General features: G+C 47.0%; 1 protein-coding gene across 3 annotated transcripts in view; it reads left to right on the forward strand.

The window, feature by feature from the left end:
• Positions 1–24,137, forward strand: part of LOC146208835 (uncharacterized) — a 41,272-nt gene that overhangs the window by 11,461 nt on the left and 5,674 nt on the right. For 2 of the 3 annotated variants that reach the window (XM_084596239.1, XM_084596246.1), the window contains exons 4-9: positions 110–340; positions 705–1,050; positions 2,489–2,641; positions 9,220–10,334; positions 17,925–18,113; positions 19,344–19,610. In XM_084596239.1, the coding sequence (XP_084452365.1) occupies positions 110–340; positions 705–1,050; positions 2,489–2,641; positions 9,220–10,334; positions 17,925–18,113; positions 19,344–19,610 (2,301 nt within the window). The remainder of the gene's footprint in view (positions 1–109; positions 341–704; positions 1,051–2,488; positions 2,642–9,219; positions 10,335–17,924; positions 18,114–19,343; positions 19,611–24,137) is intronic. The other variant, XM_084596249.1, reaches the window with a different exon arrangement.

Genomic DNA, 24,137 nt, shown 5'->3' on the forward strand with positions numbered 1-24,137 from the left:
CTGTTTGTGGGAGTTTGTGAAAGCAGGATTCTCGAACACAAGTGTGTCGTCAAAAGAGCCCAGCTTCTTGATTGGCGGTGACGGAGGGGTGGGGCGGGTGGTGGCGCAGGTGAACTACGAGGAAAGTGATGGTGCTGAGGAGGAGGAAGAAGAGGAGGAGGAGGAGTACCGACTGGAGGACGAGAGTGAGAACGAGTCCAACTCGGGGGATGGCACCCGCAAGCAGCGGGGTGGAGCCCGTGGGGGCCGGGTGGGCCGACCAGCGCGGTCAGGCCAGGCGGCCGCCTCGACTGGCCGCCGGGGGGGCCGCCGGGCTGCCGCCAAGAAGGACGAGGACGAGGTGGGCACTCGCTCTTGTTTCTAGAGAACAGCGCTGGAGCCGCTAGCGGTTGTGTAAGAGTGCTGCCTTCTCCACACCCGCTGGATTTGGAAGAAATATGTGGCTACCACTGTGTCAAGTGGTGGTGGGCAGCCAGAAATACAGTGTACGAATTTGCTGTTGCTTAAATTTGTACTTTAGGGAGTACAGTTGATGTTTGGGAAAAACGTCAACACTGATAGCGAATGCTGCCAGAGCGAGCTTCTGCCTGATAACTTCGATAACAAATCTTGGTTTCTTGCCAAACCCTCAGTTTTGAGTTTGTGCTTATCTGTCCTTTTCTTCATCCCTTGTCTGCTCATTGTGGTGGTCTCTTCACTTACAGGACGAAGAGGAAGTGGTGACTCCCCGGCGAAGAGGTCGCAAAGCAACTGCGGAGCTGCGCAAGGCACCTGCTGCCGAGGAGCGGCCCAAACGGAGCACGCGAGGTGCACGCGGAAGCCGTGCTGCTGCAGCGGCAGAAGAGGAGGAGCAGGAAGAAGAGAAGGTGCCTTCTACCCCCAGCAAGCGGAGGAGTGCTCCCAAGCGAGGCCAGTCGGAGCCTGAGGCCAAGCGGCGCAAGACGGAGGATGTTGATAAGGAGGAAGAGGAGGACGCGAAGGAGGAGCCCATGGAGACTGCGGAGGCTGCCACTGAAGAGGAGGAGAAGGGAGAGAAAAAGCCCGCCTCTGGTTGGTGGCTTAAACTGCTGGGGTAGTCTAAATCAAACGGACATGTCTGTTAGGTACAAAAGATGGAAGGTGCCATAGCCTGTATTGGCACATGGTAGTACAGAGTCAAGTTTTCTTAAAGTGGGCACAATTAATCAGTCTCGGATATACAGTGAACCTCGTTACTATGAACACCGCATAAACGAATTTTTCAAATTTATGAATATTTTAAATGTCCCCACTAGATTTCTGACATTTTCAGTGTAAAAATAATTCAAAACTAGAATTTCAATATAGCACATTTCAGTATGACATAGATGATTTAATTTTTCGCTTCTAATCGAGGAGCATCAGTTTACAAATTTGGCTGAAAGTAGCAGTGCTGCGCGACTTTTGCACGAAGCAAACTGCCGTTTCTGTGGGTGTGCCTCAATGGTGGTAGCAATCATTATCATCATCACCATGTCTAGTGCCATCTGCTAGCGCCACCACAAAGCCGAGGCAAGGCCGCGGGCCTTGCCTTAACCGCCTTTTGAAAACTCCTTTCTCTGTTGGGCGGAGAGTTGGCCACTCTTCGTTCGCGATATTCCCACATGTGGCCAAGTATTTTTTTCTTGTTGGGGTCGTGGAGAACATTAGCAAAGTCCGCACTTTAACAACTCAGTGCAGTGGACGCAACTGATGAGATGTAACGCAAAGTGGAAGGTGTCGAGGCATTCCTAATCATCGTGCATGCTGCGCACGCCAGGAGAAAATAATTTCTTCAAGCAAAGCAGGTTCGAAGTGAGCGCAACATTTTCGTTTGAGAGCTTGCTTTGCCTACTTTTATCCTTTCTTCTTTTTTCTTCAGCTTGTTTTCTTATATAATGTCTAAAAATGCAAAAACACGACACAGAGAAGATGACAGGACAAAGTGTCACTTTCAACTAGTTTACTGCACACATGAAACGTACACTCTTTGTCAAAAGTTTAGAGCCCAGGGAGTCTACTTCTGAGCCATACTATGTGGCTTGTAATGTATTTCCAGGTTTCTAAACTTGCTGAAGGCAAGGAGATATTTCGTCCTACTCTCTCCTATGGCTAGGACTTTCACGATTGTTAAAGTCATGCAAACCCTCTGGACTCTAATGCAAACCCTCTGGGCTCTAAACTTTTGCAAAGGCTGTACATATACAGCTTTGTCGTCATATGCACAGACATGCCACCTAAAATAAATTTAACATGACGACACGTGCCTAAGGAATTTCTTTTCCACCGTGTACAGAGCAATTGATGTATCACTTATGCACGATATGGCTTTCTTTTTGATATATAAAAAAAAGCATTTTGGATAACAAAGAAAGCCATCATAAGTGATGGACACTGTGTCATTGGCCAGGGAAGCCTGCCACACGTTGATGCGCGTTGCCTTTCCAGCAGTGGTCATGGCCCCGTATGCACAAGGCTGTTTACGTTGCAGAGGCTGCTGCTGCTTCTGAAGAGCCCATGGATCAGGGGGAGGAGGAGGAAGAGGCCAGCAAGGACGAAGGGAGCAAGGAGAAGAAGGAGGAAGAGGCCTCCAAGCCAGCTGCGCCCTCCACCACCCCACCCAAAGAGGACGAGAAGGAAAAGGGTACGTCTTCGCTTGTCCAGAAAGCATTTTATGCGATCTACTGGGGATGGGTTAGAGCGAGCAGGAACAGTGTAGGGGCAGTCTTTCATGGCCTGCACTGTCTGTACCCATGACACAGTATAGTTAGTTGAGCCATCTTGATAAGAAAGGACCTAAATGTCTAAATTGCTCCAAAGCATTTCAAAACGAAGATTATCTCGGTTAATTTGGATAAATGCTCGAATTATCCAAAATTTCAAGTCATTGAATGGCCTCAAAAAAAAAAAAAATGTTTGCATAGAGTAATGTTTGCTAATGAAACAAACACCTGGAATATGGTTGTCTATGCATTTGAGATGAGAGGAGGCTATGACAAGAGAGCCATGCATACAGTTAACCGTGGTTATACAGTTAAACCTTTGCCTACGAACCTCCATTTTGTGAATTCATTGATTTTGTGAAGTTTTTCAATATTTCGACGCCGCCCTGTTGAAATGCATTTATTTGAAAACTCCATGTAACAGACGTTGTTGTGGCAGTTGACCTTGATCTAACAAACTGACCGTGTTAGTGCTGAACTACTGGAAATTTGTCGGAACCCCACACGTTTCATGATGGTAAAATGTGAGTCGACGTGAGAGATGTTTTCATTTGCAGTTGATACGCCGGGCTGTGCTGTAGTGCAACAGCTCATTTCCATAAGCTGACCTTCATAGCAGGGTTTTTTGTATAATTCTCAGCCTTTTTTCTTAAAGGGGCGTCGTGACGTTCGCCAGACCACTAATTCCAGCCGGCCTCTATAGTTCTTTACACCTTCCTGATGCTCCAAAGATCAATCATGACGGCGAAATCAGCATTTTGGCACCGATGTGAGCGGCACACGACGGCGAAGTTCGTTAACGGATATGACTTTCCTTCTCGCTGGGAGGCTGGTGCGCTGCTTCGCTGATTGGTTAGGCACGCACTTTAGATTTTACATTCGAATGTTCTTCAAGTTACTATGCAGAAAACAAATAAAAGGCTTTTTAATTCCGCGTGTGTTCGTGGAGTGCTTGTAAAGATGGGGACTGTAAACTCAGGTAAATGCGGTGTTGTAAACAAGCGCGATAGAGCGTCTACTTGCTGTGATGATGGTGATGGTGGCTTTGCCCTTCGTAGTGGGTCGCCGCTGCCTTCTGGCACAGTGGATCCAAAAATAAAAAAGAACAGAGAAAGAAAAAAAGTCCAATTCGCTGTCCAGGCTCTACAATCACAAGCACGAAGGTCACTCCCACAGGCTCCTCAAATCCCAAGGCAGCTGACAGCATTCGGATCTCGGAGGTCGGCAAAATCGCTGGACAAGCCAAAATCAAGTGGTTGATCGTTTCTGCCGACGCTTCACAGATGACGCTAGTTGTGTCGAAATCGCTCATGAAGCACGTTCGCTTCCCTACCCTGTACAGGTACAGGGTAGGCATCGCCTTAGCTTGTGTACGCCATTCCCCCATCTTTGCCTTTCGCATGAGTAGCGCTAGAGTTATCTGTGACAGCAGCAGTGATGGACGCCGGCGGAACACTAAAACGGCGACACAGATTTGCTGACCGTCTGGTCCACCTCGTCGACACCCCCGCAATTGGATTGGAAAACATTCATTATCAGCATTGAGCCGTGAACGATATGTGGGCACTACACTTAGGTGGCAAAGATGGTTTGGAGCAGCATTTGGTGGGCTAGGCTAACTTTGAGCAGACCAAGGGAGCAGACGAAGAAGCCGGTCCTCATAGCTGTGCTTCGCAGCGTCGTTACCATGGTAATGACGCTGCCAAAAAGTGCGGCTGCAGGTTGGGTTGGACAAGCAGCCATGGTGGATAGCTTCCGATACGTCAGCAGAAAGCTGCGTTTCTGTTAGATTCCGCCAGAGTTGAGCGCTGGGCGAGCGAAATGGGAGAGGGGCTCCCTCTCGCACCAGCTCAGATGCGCTTTTTTTTTCTCTTGTATTTAGAATTTTATAAACCAAATAATTCTCGTTTCCATGCGCCGATTTTTGTAATTCTTTTTTTACTGACATCAGCATGGTGCAAAGAACCTAAAGGTTGGCTGGAATTAACGGCCTTATGCACGTCATTGTGCCCCTTTAAAGAGAGACTTAGATCTTGGTACAGTCGAAAATGGTTAAAAAAAAAAATTGATTTTGAGAAAAGCTTATTTTTCAGAACATTCCTTTCGAGCATCTGCACTTAAATTATTAATGCTGAATTCAGTCAGGAAATGCAATAAAATCTGCTTTCAAAACATTACGGAGGGCACGAAAAGCACCCCCGAAAAGAGGAAATTTGTTTGAAATTCCTGCGCGGATCACAGGCGTTGCAGCCGGCCGATTGCCGCCATCTTGGGCTTGGTTTGAAGTGTTTTCTTTGTGCGCAATTTGTGCTGTCTCAAAATGGCCTCGCTCAAGCAGAGTGGCTGCGCGCACTGGTTTTCCGAAGGCCGTTTATGGTCTCTGATTGGCTCTCATGCAAGCGCGCCATTCTGTGTCTCCCGTTGGCTGGCGTGACTGGCGTGTCCCCCCTTTCTTTTTTCCTGTTTTGCATTTGCCGCCGTGGCTGCCGCTTCGTGCACGTCTCCGTTAGCGCTCATGTTTCTTGACTCACTGCTTTGTGCCGAGTTTTGTTTTTTCTTCCCTTTGCTATCAAGATGCCAGAAAACAGTAGATTGCAACTGTGCATCCAACAAGTTTTTGGATACCATAAGGAACGTGCAGAGCAGCAGGAATGTGCAAAGCGTGAAGAGTGGGTCAGAGAAATAACTTAAGTTACCGACATTCTAGTGGAAATTAAGAAGAAGACATGGACATGGGCAGGACATGTAGGTCAAAGGAGGATAACCGATGGTCGCTGAGGGTAACAAACTGGATTCCAAGGGAAGGAAAGCGTAGCAGGGGGCGGCAGAAAGTTAGGTGGGCGGATGAGATTAAGTTCGCAGGGGTCAAGTGGGTGCAGCTAGCACAGAACCGGGTTAAGTGGAGAAATATAGGAGAGGCCTTCGCCCTGCAGTGGGTATAATCAGGCTGATGATGATGATGATGTGCAACAAAAACTAGAAGGCGCAGGCCACAAGCTTGCTGTCGGGACTTGCGTTACAGCTGGTGCAAGACTTGTTAGATGTTCAGGAACATCAACCACGCTGCCCAGTGACGATACTGCGGGTTCAGATTACAGCCCAAATTGTATTCCGGATCAGGTACACTTCGTGTTCGTGCCGCGCGAGGGACCTGCAAAAATGTCAGAGTTAACCGAATTCCGGATTATCGAATTTACCATGAAAACAAAAAAAATATATATATACTGTGCGCACCTTTATTTCATGATTTTTGTTTTTTTATTCCTTTGTCGGAACTTGCACGATAATTTTTTTCAGTCCCATCAAGTGGTGGTACGCACGCTCACTGTCGCGTGATCCGACGCAAAATTTCTCTTATGCAGCGAGAGCTTTGGCGGCCTCTTGCACAGTGCGACATCGCCGCAGGGGCTGCTCATGACTTTCATCGTTGGAACAGTTTCCATCTTCATCGAAAACTTCTGATAATATGTCGTCATCGGTCAGCATGCCAATGACGGCAACATCGTCGTCACTATCGTTGCTTCACTGGAGTGGCGGTCGCCACCGTTGTGAAGCACGACAACAGGCCCCAAACAGTCAAACAGAGCAACGGGTAATTGTTTTGCACGATTCGCACGCTGTCATCGTCACGCCACTTACAGTCGGGACAAAGGAATCAGGCGTGGAGTCAGCGCAGCCACGAGACAGCAGTGACAGCCATGTGACAGCAATACAAAGTCTCCCCGTCTTGACGATGATGATGATGCGGCTTCTCCCTTTCAAGCGCGCAGTCACCGGCGCCACCTAGCCACTACTCACATGATCTGCTATCAATTTCTTGCCCTTCTGCTTTTTTTTTTATTACTATTTTTTTTGTCACTGTTTTTGCCGAGCAGCGCGCAGACCGGCTCACCTCGCTTAGGTTTCCCATTACCTGCTCGCTGCGGATGCACATCTGTGCTGTATCGCACAGTAACGCAGGAAGGTCAGTAGACCTCATAGGAGTTCTTTAACCGATGTACTGGTAAATACCTCTGAGATAATCAGCGTCTGCCACCATTGAACTACACACAGTCTTGCCGGGACCATGCAGCGATTCTGAGTTAACCGAATTTCCGAGTTAATGAAATCCGGATAAACGAGGCTTTACCGTACTCTACAGCTGGCGCACTGTGTTGGTTGGCGCAAAGTCCATTCTGTCATCAAAGTCAGCGACCCAACAAGAGTTTCACCTCGGTGTCAGCGGGGAATTTGATGCCGGTACATAGTTTGTGAAAGTCAGCGACCCAACGAGAGTTTCACCTCGGTGTCGGCGGGGAATTTGATGCCGGTACATAGTTTGTGAAAGTCAGCGACCCAACGAGAGTTTCACCTCGGTGTCGGCGGGGAATTTGATGCCGGTACATAGTTTGTGATTGTGGACATGAAAGTGTTAAACAACTTTATGAAGCACATGAAGCGCAGAACCTGTGACGAGATAGCGAAGACATTAGCGGTCAACTGCTCGAGCGTCACACTGGACCTTTTCAGGGCCACCCAGCTGTTTGCAACAGGGGGCTCGAGCCTCTTAGGCTCCTAACTGCTAGTTCCTTCACGCAATCATTTTCAGGGCACAAAATAGTCCTTGGAGCTGAATACCCTAGCCCTGTGCTCTCGTCGGCTAAAAGAAAGTCAGCTCATAACTTATGAAAATATTTTTTACAATTTCATCATGTACACATCTTCAGATTTTCTTTTTACAGTAAAAGCTCGTTAATTCAAATTCCACGGGGCCGCCAGGTCAGTTCGAATTAACCAAAATTCGAACTAATGAAAGTGAGCAAAAAAGAATGCGTTTGATGCCCGGAGGGCACGAAAAACATTTATTTAGCAAAAAAGTCTGTTATCATCATCTGCTTCTTCTCTCTGAGGGCTACCGTACTCACTCGGTCTTCTAGCATGCGAATGCGACGCAGGGAGTCTTTTTCCCCCTCTGATTATGTCTGTCTCTAAAGCGGTGAAACCATCCTTCGGAGGCGACAAAATCTTCCACATTCAAGCGCAGGGCGAAATCGGCCGCCTTCGCCATGATAATTGGGCCGCTCAGTGGAATGTCAGCGCTTCTCATTTCTTTCACCCACGTGATCACAGCGGTCTCAATTTCCGGATACTTGGCTAACCGAAGCCTTTTTCTGTTGCTGGCGAAATCTTCGGTTTCATAGGCATCCTCGATGGCCTTCCTATTTCGGACTTACGTCGACAACGTGCTTGGTGGAATCCCGTGCTTTTTCGCGATTTCCACTTTGCTGGCCTTCCGTTCATCCACCTCGCGTAAAATAGCCACTTTCTCCTTCACCGTCTTGGCACAGTATTTCCCACGCGAACACATCTCGCGGACACAAGCTCACAACGAGCGGCGTGCAAAACGAGGGCTCACGAAATGCAACACGAAACCGTGGTCGATAACACTAAAACGTCGTTCCTCGAAGGAGTTGCGGCAGGAAAGACTGTTTAGTACTTGCTCCAGCACCCTAGCGGCGCCCCGATGGTTGTGCCATCTATCGTTCTGCCGTGAAAGCTTCCAACGATGGTTTTTAACAGCGCCGCTTGGCGGCGCGCCGTTCGAATTATGGGTGGCGGCGCCAATTTTTGAGTGAATTAACGAGCTGTTACGCGCATAGACTTCTATGCACTGCGGACCGGACCACGATGACTATTTCGAATTATCCAAAATTTCGAATTAACGAGTTGTGAATTAACGAGCTTTCACTGTATATGTTTCTTTGGATGGAATAAGACACTTTTTGTTTTGTTTTGCAGGGGGGCAGGCGGGGAACATTCAAATAAAATGTGCAGTTGAAGATTCCACCCAAAATTTTTTATAAACATGAATAGCCTTACGGAACTTTTCGTTATGTTCTTGTGTCACAATTCTAATAAGTCTTATACCGTTGAATTCAGGAAGGATTGAACAGTAGAACTATGCTGTTTTTATGTTGCTAGGTTGGGCATATCAAATTCTGGAGACAGTAATGTCAGCTAAATATGTATTAAAATTATGGGGCATCAGTATAATTGGGTATTTTTATATGATAATGCACCTCAGTAACAATATATATAGCATAGCTGCACATGGCAGGTCTTTGGCTGTAGCTACATTTTAATTGGAACCAATTAATATTGATGGAAAGCGTCTTAACGACCTGTAAGAATTTATCTAATTAGACATCAGTCATGTTTTGTCTAGTTTGAGTACTAATTGAGATATAGTGAAACAAATTACATTTTTGAAAACAGCAGGAAGAAATACATATGCATGCTGAATGTTATTTTTGAGAACAGCAGGAAGAAATACATATGCATGCTGAATGTTGTTACGATGTCTCTAATAAAAAGTTTAAGACCAGTGTCTCCCCTTAATTGCTTGCTTTTCGTTTGGAGCAAATGAATCAGAAATTTCTTCTGATCATGGGATTGAGTGGTTTTAGATTGAACTCCACCCATTCGTTGTTTTCACTGGTGTTTTTTTTTGTATCTGCAGAACCTGCATCCAGTACTCCCGAAAAGTCACGCACTGACGAGTCGTCGGAAGAGAAGCCCAGTCCTGAGAAGCAGCAGACACAAAAGCCGAGCCCGGAAAAGACTGCTCTTGAGAAGCCAGCTCCTGAGAAACCAACCCCTGAGAAGACCCCCATTGAAAAGCCCAGCACTGATAAGCTGGGTGCTGAAAAGGCGAGTTGTGAGAAAGCCAGCCCTGATAAACAGAGGGTTGAAAAGCTGAGCCCCGAGAAACCAAGTCCCGCGAAACCAGGTCCTGAGAAACCAAGTCCCGAGAAATCAATTCCTGAGAAACATGGCTCCGAGAAGCCAAGTGCTGAAAGAGCTAGCGTGGAAAAACTGAGTGTGGAAAAACCAAGCATGGAGAAGCCAAGTACTACGGAAAAGCCAGTCCCTGAAAAGACAAGCCCCATTAAGCTGAGCACAGAAAAGCTGTTGTCCGACAAGCCGGCAATTCATGAAAATGCACCCTCCGAAAAGCCACCTGCAGAGAAGCCCAGGGTTGTCGAAAGACTCAGCCCTGAGAAACCGAATGTTGGAAGCCAGCCGGTTGTCCTCCCCAACTTTCCCAGTGCGGACAAGGTGAGTCCAGAAAAATCCAGTCCTGAGAAGGCCAGTTCCGAGAAGCCGTGCAACACACCGGCAAAGAGTAGTAGTGGTGTGGACATGTCGGTACCCTCGGATGCTGCCAAGCCGGCAGTGGCCTCACCGCCCTCAACGGCACCTGTGACGGTCCCCCACATGGCAGTTCCCACTCCCACAGTGCCTGTGGTGCCCCCCAGGGCGCCCCTTCCGGGTGTTCTGTCGGTGCCACGGGAGAATGGAGATGTGGTGGGGGGGACTCCACAGCGGGGGGTGTTCTCGGTGTCGTGGCTGGACATGGCGGAAGCTAGCGTGGAGCGGGTGCTCCGGGAGGCCTCCGAGGTGGATGTGCTGGCCTTGCAGGGGGTCGAGGCGGCCCACTGGGGCCCCCTGGGTTCCCAACTGCCTGATGGCCACGAGCTGCTGCGTGGCACGGGCCTGGCCCTGATCGTTCGTCGTGCTGCGTTCCGCGTGCTGGAGCACAGCAGTCATGCCCTGCAGAGCCTAGTTGCCAAGGTAAGGAGCCCTTCTATTTGGTTCCATAGCAGGTAGAGCACGGCCTATCCAGGCTAGCTGAACGAAGAAATGAAAAGCCTCGAGTAGGGGGCAGTATAGATTTCTTACTATTTTGTGTCTTCAAATAGCAATTTGTGATGTGTTGTCCTTATACCCACGTGCTCTGAAGTTGTGCTAGAATTTCAGGTTTGGCATGATCCCATTGGCTTTGGCAGGGAAAATTCTATTTTCGCTGGTAGCCCAGCGCTACTGGCAATGACGCCGATAGTGCTTCTGATGAGCTTGATTGTCACAGAGTTCTGCTCTTGCAGAACCTCTCTGCTGACCATTAATGGGTCTTTAAGGGATGCTCCAGTGTACAGGTACAGTCTTTGTCAAAAGTGTAGAGCCCAGGGGGTCTGCTTCTAAGCCCCTTCGTGCGGCTTGTAATGCATGTCCAGTGTTCCGAATCTCTTGGTGGAAAGATTTTTTGTCGTACCCTCTCCAATGGGAAGTACCTTCACTAAAGCTAAATCAGCACCGCTGCATGGCTCAAAAGCAGACCCCCCGGGCTCTACAAAGACTGTACATATTGACGACTGCACCATGCAGTTCAGGTAGGGGAAGCATTGGAGAACAGCAGGGTGCCATTGCTGTTTATACCTCCCGGTTTCCAGGGCCGCAGAGACTCTCGATAATCACAGAGGCAGTCATATATCTTTGTACGCATTGCGAATAAGAAGCTATGCCAGTGCATGCTCACTAAATCTTTATGATGGAGCAGGTTTGTAAGGCACCACACTATGGTGTCATGTTTACTGATTTTGATGCACACATTGTCGAGCTCCAGCTAGACGCACGGGTCGTCGGCCAGTTTGCTGCGTGAATGCATTGCCATTGCTATCATATTCAGCATTTTTTTTAAATATGCCCACTTGAGATGTTCCATTTTTTTTTTCTCTCTCTGTCGAAGCCTGTTCGAAGTCCATTCTGTCGGAAGTCCATTGTAGAGTGAGATACAGTGAAACCTCGTTATAACGAACAGTTAAAAAGTCTGAAAATAGTTCGCTCTATCCATAATTCGTAATATAAAATTTCGTAGAAAATACACGCAAGAGCAGCGAAATTCAATCGGAGAAGGTGCAGCAACTCGGAGGGTGCCTACTTGGGTCACGTTCATTTGTTTACGCGCAAAGAACTGCATTATCGCGGCCTGCTTTTTTGTGTTGATCGCGTTCCTTGTCACGCCCTGTTCCAGAGTTTGGAAACACTCAACAAGGGCAAACCCACTGCTCTCAACAGCACTGCAGTGGCGGCGCAGTAAATTCAATGCAGCAAGCGCTTCTTGTGAAGTCGGAATGTTTTCATCATCTGCAGGGTCAGCCTGAGCTTCGTCTGCTGTTCAGAAACTTCCACAGCGATTTCGGCGTTCGTCAGTACAGCCGTGGTCGCCGCGATGTCGTCGCCGCCTACAAAGTCCTCTACAGTCATCGTTGCGGGCATGTCACCAACAAAACGCGAAAAATCATTCCAGGCTCAGCTCGCGGAGCTTTGTTTCTGCTTCGTCAGGATCGTCCCCATCGTCACTTGATACACGGGCCTCTACTGGAACAAAACCTGCGTGCTGAAAGTAGTTGGCAATCATTTCGCCTTTCACGTTGTCTGATGCCGCTTCAATGCTCCCAGCAAGTCGATCTTCACAAGAAGCTTCACAAGAAGAGTGTCAATCAGTTTCCTCTTGTAAATTGCCTTGAAGGCCTTGATTTTATCTTGAGCTTGGTCTTTAACGTCAGTGCTGCTCTTTTTTTCACTTTCATCGTCATCACAGCACTACGCATACCCACACACCACACTCGACACGACGACCGATGCAGCCTCCGCCAAACGCTACGACGGCCACGCTGTGACGTCGCTGTTAACACTAAAAACGCGAAAGACGCAAAAACCAAGAAGGCAAAAGCAACATTCGATCGCGCCGCTGCCGCCGCTGCTGAAGCAGCGCTGTCAGCGATTGTGAGAGGCGAACGATTTCTTATGGCCTCCGAGATCACCTCCGCGCGCACAAATAGGTGCGCGGGGGTGATCTCGGAGGCCATAGATTTCTTTGGCTGTCAACTCCTAATGCCGTCGTGGCATCTGTGGCACTGTCAGCGCCTGCGAGGTAGTCCTGAACGTTTGCTGCGCCGCACAACACACATGTACTGCAACGAAGCCTGCCTCCTGCTAATAAAGTGAGGTAGTGCTTGGCGTCGCGAAGTTCGTAATATATCCATTTTATGCCGAACCGTGTTCGCTATGGTACGTTAAAAATACATGTGTTTGACAAAATAATTTCGGAAGAGTTCGATATATTCAATAATTCGTAATATGCGTGTTCGTTATATCGAGGTTTGACTGTACTGCTACCAGTATCATTGTCTGCTAATGCATGCTGTACTGTGGGATTGCCCCGAATTCAACCATTAGTCCTGTCGGTGCACGGTTCCACGCACTCGTGTCGTGCTTGTCCCAGCAGAACATAGGAAACTGCACGAGTGGCATGTGACACCATTGAGCGCACAAAAAACTCCTATGGGTGCTATCAGAGGACACCACAAGTTGAGGTGCATGAACGCACGAAACTGCAACATGGACGTCCAATGCAAATAACTCTCTTCGGCTGCAGGCAGTCCTTGACGCTTTCTACTGGTTATTTTGAAGTATCGTTGTAATGAAAAATTGCGATTATAAGCCAGTGGTTAAACCTAAGTATGAAAATGACGTACCTTGGCAGTAGGCACGTGTGTAGATGAGCAAAACCTCAAGTGAAAATGTTGCACTAACTGCAAAGCTGATTGATTTGAAGAAATCAATTATTTTCTTCTGCCGCGTGCAGCAAACACGACTGCGCACTATGTTACACCACTACAGCACATACATCTTCCTTTTATCTGGAACACCTCATTGCGTGCATGATTGGATTGAGCGATAAAGTACGAATTTTGTCCATGAGCAAAAAAAAAACAAAACACCAAAGTTCTCTATGACCCCATCTTCAATGCTCCCTGAACTTTGAAAATCTTGTCTCGGTCTTTCATAACGATCACGGCAGTCGATGGGGCAATGCTAGCTGCCTGTAGAGGCCGAATTGCTTTTTCCCTGTGTCGATTTCTTGCAGTAGAAGCAGCTGCGTTCATATCTTCTTGGCACTTCGCTGGCTAATATCATCGCCAATCTCGCACAAACTTAGCAATAAGATAATCTGCGGCAAAAACAAAAATAAAAATAGAACGACCGAGGCGCATATGGCACACTACACAGGAAGAAAAAAACTCCGGCAGCTAGGCCTGCTGGCTACTGCGTAATAAACTACATATAGCTTCATGGTGGCGCAAAGAGCTGGTCCTAGATGTCCTGATGATGATAGCTACAGCCCACGGACCATACACACAGAATCGGCGGTTTGTTTCGTTTCACGCGAGAGTTGCAAGCTGCAACTGCAATTTTAGCTGAATTCGTAATACTGATATTCCAAAATTATAGAAGAAGAAATAAAATACGTTTGTTGTTTTGAAATATACACTATTTTGAAATTGTAATTCTGAAATAGTTTTACATTGAAAACATATCAAATCTGCCGGGCACTCTTAAAAATTTCGTTAATTCGTAAAAGTGGCGTTTGTAGTAACGAGATTTCACTGTATATGAGTTTGCAACTGCATTGAAACTGTGGTGCAGCAGGAGCTCTGATTTTCGTCGTTCGGTATAGGTCTTGGTGAAGACGTGCTACTCTTGGTCTGCTCCTGGACTTTCTCTCCTTTAACTTACTTTTGCACTTGTAACTCTTCAGCCATCGCTATCACAGTAGCAGGGACTGAAGTTAGCCCATTCGGCATTATTTCGAGCATGCTTACAGCTCCACACAGCTGTTGTTACTTCTACATTCTGTACTGGTTGAAATGCCAGTGTTGGCTGTTCACAGGTGACGAATATGCTCCAAATTCCCCCTGTTGTTTCAGCCTCAAAGTGAGTTTGCTTTCTGTGAGTTCCTGAGAGGGATGTACGATTTCCAACATACCTTCCAGCATTTCCAGCATGAATCAACGGAACAGGCATACGGATCTAGTTGTACAGCATACGTTTCAGCTTTGAGCTGGTAAAGTAGCCAGTACAGCGCAAAGGATGTCCGCACCGACCGAAACCCCGTATCCAGTGCACCATAGCCTTGGTTCTTGTAGGTGTTAGAGCTGAGCAATGGGATTGTTATCATTGTTGTGGCAGCCTACGACGCCAGCACCATTAGCAATGGTAGCAATGTTTGGCGATGGAGGGGTGCATGGCAAAATCGTACGTCGCACCCACTCACTATTTGCTGGAAAGAATGCGCAGTGCTCTTTTTTTCTAAATGTTAGGCTACAGTCGGCTGCTTACTGGTTTGGGCTATACAGGCCTCGCACCAGCGCGACTGGCTTGGTGCCTGTATTGTCCAAATTAGCGAGTGCCTGGCGTCATAAACATGTATGGGCATTGGCCTGAAACGTGCCAGCCATTCAGATTGTCCAGATTTCCAAATTGAGTGCAGGTCGAATTGATAAGCCTGTACCGTATAACCAGCTATTGGCCCTTTAGTAACACATAGGTATTAAGCAAAATTTGATGAATTCTAGAAATTTGCAGGCAATTGATGGCATTGGCATTATCCAAGATATTTTAACTGTAACATTCTGTTGTCAGTGAACATCATCGCTGTATGAATAGTGGGAAAAGTTGAGGTGCAGTGCTTAAATATGTTTACAAGATTGTTTTATACAGGGGTGGGACAGCAGCATCAATTGCACCGTTTCAATCCAAATGTGATTTTCTGTGCGTACAGCATCAAAAGCACTAAATTGGCCGAAACCATGGCAGAGGCTGCATGAGCACAATACAGTTTTTTGTTCTGTTTATTAAAAATGTGTTGCTTTTTGCGGAAACGAGTGAATATTCGAAATTGCGAATAGTACTTGCTACATGGTTTGATCCAGCCCTCTCTTCAATTACTCGGAAGTGTTGGACCCATCTGAATATTCGAATTGGGAGGTTTTTTTTTATGAGTTTGCAGCCAGCCATCGTGGATTCTAGATGGCGTTCACTAATTGCAGCATCTCATGCTTTTCAGAAAAGTCAGTTAGCTTGGCCTTTCATCATGCAGTTGAAAGTCAGGACGCGTGGTAATGCTGGGGCGTACATTAAGGCAGTGCTTTCGTGGTGACTCAAGTGCCACAACAGCTGATGTGGGTTCCCAGCTGCTATTTTTAGGTCAGGAAATGAAGTGCGACAATGTGGCGCGTCATAGCATCGGGCCACGATGTACGAAAAAGGGAAGAAAAATGTTGGTGTGATGCTCACCGGTGGTGCAAAAGTGAATTTAGAGTGCACCCATGCTGGTGGCATTTCCATGCAACGACATTCCACTTTGCTCGGTGTTGCTAGGACTGATGCGCTCTGCACTGGAGCCATAGTGACAACACTTAGGAACTAGCCACTGCTTTTCATGAAACATCCAACATTGCTGCTTGTAACCATTGAAACAATAATTCAACAATGAACTGGGCAAATGACTATTTCTGTTGTGTCTCCGTCAGCGAAGCGAGCTAGCAGAAATGTCATAGTTTGCATGTGCGGAGTTCGATGTGGGCCGACGCCGAACTGTCGCAGGAAGTTGTACACCGGATCACATTTTTATGCGGACGTGCCTGCTCATTACATACAACTCCTCGGGGAGCGTCATCTGCTCTATTAGAAGCGCAGGATGACTTTAGGAGACATTTTTTGTGACATCAGGACATCAGCATATTCGAACATTCGAGAAAAAAACATGCAGCTTTTTTCGCATAAAAATATTGTTAATGTGGAACTTTGCTTGCTGCTAAAGTTCTCTGTTGAGCCGGGGGAATAATTGCGTTACCTAGAATTATTGACTAGAGATTGGAAATATTGGTGGGGTAGAAGTTATGTTGTAACTACCTTTCTTGTATTGGTATTTTAGTTTAATATTTAATACCTTTATAAATGTCTGTGCGTATCCATCAACTTTACCGACCGTATATATTTTTCCTTTCTGATCACTATATATTTTGTTTGTTTCTCAGCGTAAATAAAAAGAAAAATTTATTTGCTGCTTTATGATGTGCTGAAATGAAGAAAAATATGTAACTTGTAGTCGCTGTTTCTATTGAAATTGTGCATGCATCAGATCCAATAACAGTAGTGGTCTTTAGTAACTGGGAGGAGACGCAGCAGGTAAATTTAAGGTCAGCAAAGCTTAATCGATTTATTAGAAATGTTCCCAAAGCCTATGCTTTTCTACTTGCTGTTCTATCAGGGCGAACAGGTTTGTTCTATTTATTGATCTCCTGTGCCTTCAGCATTGGCACAGCAAGTATTTAGGCTGAGGTTGAATTCGGTTTACTTTGACAATAATTCTGATCGTGCTTTGAAAGTAAACTCAATAGTTGAGTATTTCATCTGCGAGGCGGCAGTATGCATTGGTGCCCAGCAGAAGTCGCAAATGGAGGTGATCAAGTCACACACGTTACACTTGCATGCATAATATACGTTTGCGTATTTTGAGAAAAAAAAAAGAATGGCTGATAACCACTAAGGTTTTGCTTCTTCTGCTGAAATCAAGCTCACGAAGTTCTTAATAGCTCCTAATTTCAGTGGTTATTATGATGCAAAACTCAAATCTGCACCCCCACCTCTGTGGAAATTTGCTTGCATATGTGGGTACTTTTCATCCCATGCTTCCCTCGTAGAGTCTCGCTTGACATTGCTATATGCTGTCTGGAGGAAAAAAATAGCTGCTGTCCCTTTCCTGTGCAACCATCTCATCAGGGGAATGTCATGGCTGTGCAGAAGCAGAACACTATAAAAGCATGCTGCTGTATTGAACAGAACAAATTATCTCCTACCTCTTTCCACTTCTATTTACCTGTGTTGACTATTTACCTAGTGTATCATACTCTTTGGCTTAAGATTCCCTTGTGCCAATAAAATTCGCCACTATCATCTTCTTTCTACTTTATTCACCTATTATTGCACAGAAATTGCGGCATAGGCACCACGCATGGCACTATGGGCAAAATAATTATAGGACTGTGCTTAAGTCTGCTTAAGGGTGGAAATGAAAGCCACTTCACAGGACTGTTTTCATTAACTGCATCGTTATTGTCATTGCTACTGTCACGACCACTATCGTTACTATCATCGTATCAACCAAATGCACCATCATTATTGTTATGACTGACTGCATAGTTGTTTTCATTGCTACTATATTATCCTCGCGCTAGACAAGCAGAATTATGATCAGTTTCATACAAGCCCGGTGTGGTCGAGTGGTTTGCATGCTTGGCTGGGGACCGAAGGGATAGTGGTTTGATTCCCGTTGTAGACAGACTTTTTTTCTTCAAGTGTCACTTTGGATATTTCCTGAGAACACTTCGTGCAAACATTTCAGTCACCCACAAGCCTAGAAAGGCGTGGGCATTGTGGGAAGCTGCTGGGCACTTCTGAAGGTTATTGTGTCGGCCGCTTTGGTATGTGTGCCATTGTGTTTGGGGTCATCTGGTGAGCAATGCCCCGTGGATGCAGGACCTGGAGACCCTGGAAGAGGCTGACCGAGAGGCAGTGAAGAGCCACCTGCGACAGACACCCGATGGTCACCTGCTGACGGTGCGACTGCAGCCGCTGGTTCTGGGCCAGCCAGAGCCACAGCCGAGGCAGCTGGTGGTGGCCAATGCGGCGCTCAGCCCTGCACCACCCAGCACCAACGCACTCCAGGTGGGCTACAAAGAGCTCGGTGCCAGCTGCCACCAAGAGTGGCTGCATCATTGGCTGCCTCTTTTTGCAACTGGAGAAAGTGTGAGGGAGGGAAGTGCTAAAAAGAAAAGGCAGGGAAGGGCTTAAAGATGTACATTGTGGTGTCTGTAGACTGTTTCAAAAAGAAGCTCAGGGGGCAGTTTGTCACATTGACACTGGGCTGTGCTTTTAGAGCAGCGGGAGAGGCTTTACGATTATCGTGAAATCTCAAGCAAGTGTCCCCCCCTCCTACATGCTGCAATTGCTGAAAAAGTGCAGAGGGGCGCTTTCCTGGAACAGGACCGAAATTTAAGATGACTACAAAATCCCCCCCCCCCCCCCCCCCCCAAAAAAAAAAAAAAACTGAACTCTGCACACATGGATTTAAAGTTCTGTTTATATCTATTTTCCTTTCCAAATTGTTTCGCAAATGACTTTATAACTTTTTCTATTTAGTTTCGAATTTCTTTATGCAAAATATTTTTCTGTAGCATTTCGAATCAACCTCTTGGTCGAGACTAATAGCATTAGAAACAGGAAGTCCTCTATTTAAAATTTTGATACTGTACACTTTAGTATATATATATATATCGTGTTCAGTTAATTGCAAAAATTATTAGGTGCACCACTTAAAAACTGCTAACTTCCCATAAGCAGGAAAGTGTTCAAAAGCTATCCAGACTATCCATTTTGTAAATATTCTAGAGAATTTACTATCTTCATTAAGCCTAAATTTAACATTCGCTATACCTTGCCTCTCTCCTAAAGACAGCTGCTTCCGCTGAAGGAGAGCAGTTACAGGTTTTATTTTGTGCGGGGTGTGCTGGTGCACGTGCAGATATTATTGACTGTAAGAAGCACATAATCGGGTAGCATTGAAGGGGTACATAGTGTGTAAAGGTAAAGAAGTAAGCAACCATGTACAATTTGTATTCTTGCTGAGGTTGAATTGAATTTGCATTGCTCACTCTGGCAGTTTCAGTTCTTGCTGTGTTTGTTCAGCGCTTTCCTTGCCGCTGTTGTGGATCCCATGGTTGGCACCCTTAGCAGCTATCACAAAAAAAGCGTGGGTAGAAAGCAGGTACAAGCATAAGCGCTGTCTAGTCGAATATGTAAATGGCTTGCCCAAAAGATGCTGTTGTCAGTGCTGTAAGTGGTGACTGTATTTTGTGCGCATTATTGGTTGTCACAAGACAGTGCTTTCCCCGGCAGGTGTGTTGTGTGGCCCGGGAGCTGTGCCGCGAGGTGAGTGGAGCTGTGCCAGCGGGCCGCCTATTGGTTGGGCGGCTGCAGTTGGTGGCGGGCAGCCCTGCCTATCAGCTACTGCGTGACGGCTATCTGGACGATGACATGATTGAGGAGCTGCAGCGACACCGCGACGTGTCTCTGCCCGGCCGGGAGGGCGCCGCCCTCGTAAACCTGTTGTGGAAGGCCTTCCAGCACCCTTCTTCAAGTTTACGCAGCTGCTACGCCGCCAAGGTGAAACTTTTGATGGGTGCTTGGGTGGTATCGAAAAGCGCTGGCACTGCAGCGGTAGCTGTGCCTTGTGCTATCGAATGTGGTCCAAGGCCTCAAAGCGGTTCTTGCTTGACAATTACTGACACAGGTCCACAGTATCGCAGTGGAAGCTGTAAAGCAGTGGTAAGGGGCAGCATTTGAACATGGAAAGTGCTTGAAAATTCAGCTCTGATTTGTCGGCACTGGATCTAGCTAGGTCCCACTTTCAGTGTAAGGCAATTGCAGTGATTGTTGAGATTGCCCTGAAGGCAAGGCTGTGCACCATTGCACCTTGAAATAGCATTTCGGCAGCCAGCTGCTGTGGAGCCGAAGAAGCAGGCTTGTTGACCTTGCTGATTCGAATATATTACGGCTCGCGTTGTCAGGACCCAATTTTGAAAATGTATGTTGAACATAATGTTTTAAAAGATCCTCGGGGAAATTACGCCTTCTCTCACCCCCATTGCTCTCGGAAGCATTTAGTCAAGGAGACAGCACTGGCCCTATAAGGCACAGGTTTAGAGCTCTGGCTGAAGCTTCTATCGGCTAAATTTGTCATTCACTGCAATTCTGTAGGTCTGTTCATAGTGTGAAAAATTCACCTTTCTACTCCATTTTCTGCAATTCTGTAGGTCTGTTCATAGTGTGAAAAATTCACCTTTCTACTCCATTTTAATGAGGATGCACAATTTGAACGTCAGCCTATGGCACAGCCCTGTATTGAGCACCTTGTGACTCTGAAAGTGCTTCTGGCAGCATCCTTAGGTCCTCATCAGCCATGCTGCAGGGGGTCTTGCGTTGAGGAGAGGACTCATCCCATATTTGATGTTCTTCCTTTTCTTGAGAGTTTTCATAACCACAAGTAATGAGGCAGGTGTCTCCTATTGAAAGGCCATTCTTTGAAGGTTTTCGGAATACAGTTGAACCCCTCAATAATGAAAGCCCTCAAAAACGACTATTTTGCAGCAACGAATAAATCTGGTGACCCCGACGAGCGTCCATGAGTTCGGTGCATTTGCTTCCTCTCAGCAGTGAAGAATCATTAAAAAGCAATCCCCCATTAACAAAAGTTGTAGTTGCGATATTTTTATTTTGGCTCCAGAAGTACCAAAATTGCAGCGGCACACTCTCGACAAATCGGGTACATACATTTCCACCAGCAAGCATCGGCTCTGCTGTTGCTGTTTACATTCAGCCAATTGGGTAGTGATGATAACAATTTCTTTTCTTTTTTTTCTTTCTTTCTTTTTTTTTTTTTTTTTGCCGAAAATGGTGCTCTGCTGGCGTATCTGTTAGAAACTATGTAGGCTTGTGATATTTAAGCGGCAGCGCCGGCTGCTGACACAGGACGATTCCTCACTGTCCGTCATGCCACAGTTGCAGTGGTCGTCCACGCCTTTCGCACATCGAGTGTTTTGTTTGGCCTGTTGGAAACATGTGGCCTCCTGTTCAAGAGTGAAGTTTTTTGCACTTCAGGAGGCGCCTGCTTCATTGCCAGAGCGGCAAAATGTAGGAAGAAGTCTGATATTTTTTGTATTGAAGCTCCTGCACAGAAAAGTGGAGCCGAGTAAAATAAGTGACCGTTTCCAGTATATTTTGGTTCCAGAATGTAGTGATATTCTTCATTTTTTCAACAGCCAAATTCCTGTCGAAACGAAAAAGATTTTCTTCCCCGGTGGTTTATTTCACTTTGTATCATATGGTGATCAATTACCCATAAGAAGACACCGCTTCGCATTGGCAAAGCTCGCCTTACGAACTGGTATGCTTTCAAAAGAGACACCACACCCACGTCCATGGCCGACCTTGAAGCCTGGACTAACTCCTTAATAGAAAAGGTTGAACGTCGCACGAAACATATCCAACACACGATAGAAACACCGGCTGTGGATTCTCATCTACTGCATCTTTGGGAAGCCTGGCGAGGACTCCTTAGAAGATGGAGAAAGCAGAAAAGAAACACAACAGTAAAAAAGCGGATTGCCAAAATCACCAAACAGGCCGAAGAGTATGCTGAACACCTCGGAAGACAAAATTGGAACCAGTTTTACGATCGATCACAAGGAACTGTGAGTATGCGTAATACTTGGAACATTCTAAAATTTCTCATCAGCACCACAGAGTCTAAATCAACATCTCGCAAAAACTTGGCTAGAATATTACATTCCCACGTTGGAACGGAGCAAGAAATCCTGAATGAGATTAAGAAGCAATTCACTAACGGCAGTTCGTTACCTCCACACCACATCATACATCCGGTGTACCAAGGGAGCTGAAATGAGGCTCTAGATCGGCCTTTTACGATGACTGAACTACAGTAAAAGCTAGTAATTCAAATTCCACGGGGCCGCCAGGCCAGTTCGAATTAACCAAAATTCGAACTAATGAAAGTGAGCAAAAATGAAGGCGTTTGATGCCCGGAGGGCACGAAAAACATTTATTTAGCAAAAAAGTCTGTTATCATCTTCTGCTTCTTCTCTCTGAGGGCTACCGTACTCACTTGGTCTTCTAGCATGCGAATGCGACGCAGGGAGTCTTCTTCCCCCTCTTCAAAGCTGAAGAAAAGGCGCGCGACATTCAGCGCTCCCATAACTTCTGCCGCGGATGGACGCACGAGCTCTTGCTCCTCGTCATCGTCCTCGTCTTCTGCCTCTTCTGGGACAGACTGCTCCCCAACAATTTCAGCGACAATGTCCTCATCACTTAGGGCACCGCACACTGCTGCATCGCTGTCTACTCCAACGTAATCATCAAAACTGACGTCCTGCAGCACAGCACGCACAGCCGCAGGCAGAGGCTCCGGACTCCCATCGTCGCCACTTTCTTTCATACTTCCGGCAGCAAAGCCACAGTGGTGGAAGCAGTTTGCAATTGTGGACGGCTTGACCTGCTCCCATGCACGCACCAACATGTGCATTGCTGTGAGCAATGTTATGGTGCTGGTCTTCTGGTTTCCAGTGCACAAAGTCATGCGCTCGATCATGTGGCGCCTATAGAAACATTTGATGTTTCTGATCACCCCCTGATCCATCGGCTGCAAGGCCGCAGTCGTGTTGGCGGGCAAAAAGACGAGCCTTGTGGCTTTCAGCTCGGCGTCGACTTTGTGTGCCGAGCAGTTATCCACAATGAGGAGAACTTGACGCTTCCCTAGCTCCATCCTCCGATCGAATTTCAAGAGCCATTTTTTAAACAATTCGCCCGTCATCCACGCCTTGCTGTTGGCGGAGTATTCCGTCGGCAGCGTCCTAATGTTCTTGAAACATCTAGGCTTATGTGCCTTGCCGACAACAAAAAGAGGGACCTTCTCCGTCCCGGTCATATTAGCGGCGACCAGAACAGTAATCCGCTCTTTGCTTCGCTTGCCGCCAGCGCAGCTGTCCCCTTTAAATGTTACTGTTCTGTCGGGCTGGAGCTTATAAAACAAAGCCGTCTCATCAGCATTGAATATATCATGTGCCGAGTAGCTTTCTAAGTACTGCTGCAGAGCACCGCTTCGCCACGTGGCACAAGTTTCTGCATCCACTTCTTTGGCTTCTCCAGACAACACCCGGAAGACAAGATTATGTCTGTCTCTAAAGCGGTGAAACCATCCTTCGGAGGCGACAAAATCTTCCACATTCAAGCGCAGGGCGAAATCGGCCGCCTTCGCCATGATAATTGGGCCGCTCAGTGGAATGTCAGCGCTTCTCATTTCTTTCACCCACGTGATCACAGCGGTCTCAATTTCCGGATACTTGGCTAACCGAAGCCTTTTTCTGTTGCTGGCGAAATCTTCGGTTTCATAGGCATCCTCGATGGCCTTCCTATTTCGGACTTACGTCGACAACGTGCTTGGTGGAATCCCGTGCTTTTTCGCGATTTCCACTTTGCTGGCCTTCCGTTCATCCACCTCGCGTAAAATAGCCACTTTCTCCTTCACCGTCTTGGCACAGTATTTCCCACGCGAACACATCTCGCGGACACAAGCTCACAACAAGCGGCGTGCAAAACGAGGGCTCACGAAATGCAACACGAAACCGTGGTCGATAACACTAAAACGTCGTTCCTCGAAGGAGTCGCGGCAGGAAAGACTGTTTAGTACTTGTTCCAGCACCCTAGCGGCGTCCCGATGGTTGTGCCATCTATCGTTCTGCCGTGAAAGCTTCCAACGATTGTTTTTAACAGCGCCGCTTGGCGGCGCGCAGTTCGAATTATGGGTGGCGGCGCCAATTTTTGAGTGAATTAACGAGCTGTTACGCGCATAGACTTCTATGCACTGCGGACCGGGCCACGATGACTATTTCGAATTATCCAAAATTTCAAATTAACGAGTTGTGAATTAACGAGCCTTCACTGTACTGGCGTTCCTGGCGAAGCTCACCTGAAATACCACCGCTGGCAAGGACCGAAACAAAGTCTTATGCAACCTTAACCAATAAGCAACGATTTACCTCCTTGAGCAAATCAACAACAGCTGGGAGGGGGGGGGGGGGGACATAACCAGTAGCGTAGAGAAGTGATCATGATTCC

This window comes from Amblyomma maculatum, chromosome 1, assembly GCF_055883805.1.
Source record: "Amblyomma maculatum isolate TAMU_Amacu chromosome 1, ASM5588380v1, whole genome shotgun sequence".
In the NCBI taxonomy this organism is placed as follows: domain Eukaryota; kingdom Metazoa; phylum Arthropoda; class Arachnida; order Ixodida; family Ixodidae; genus Amblyomma; species Amblyomma maculatum.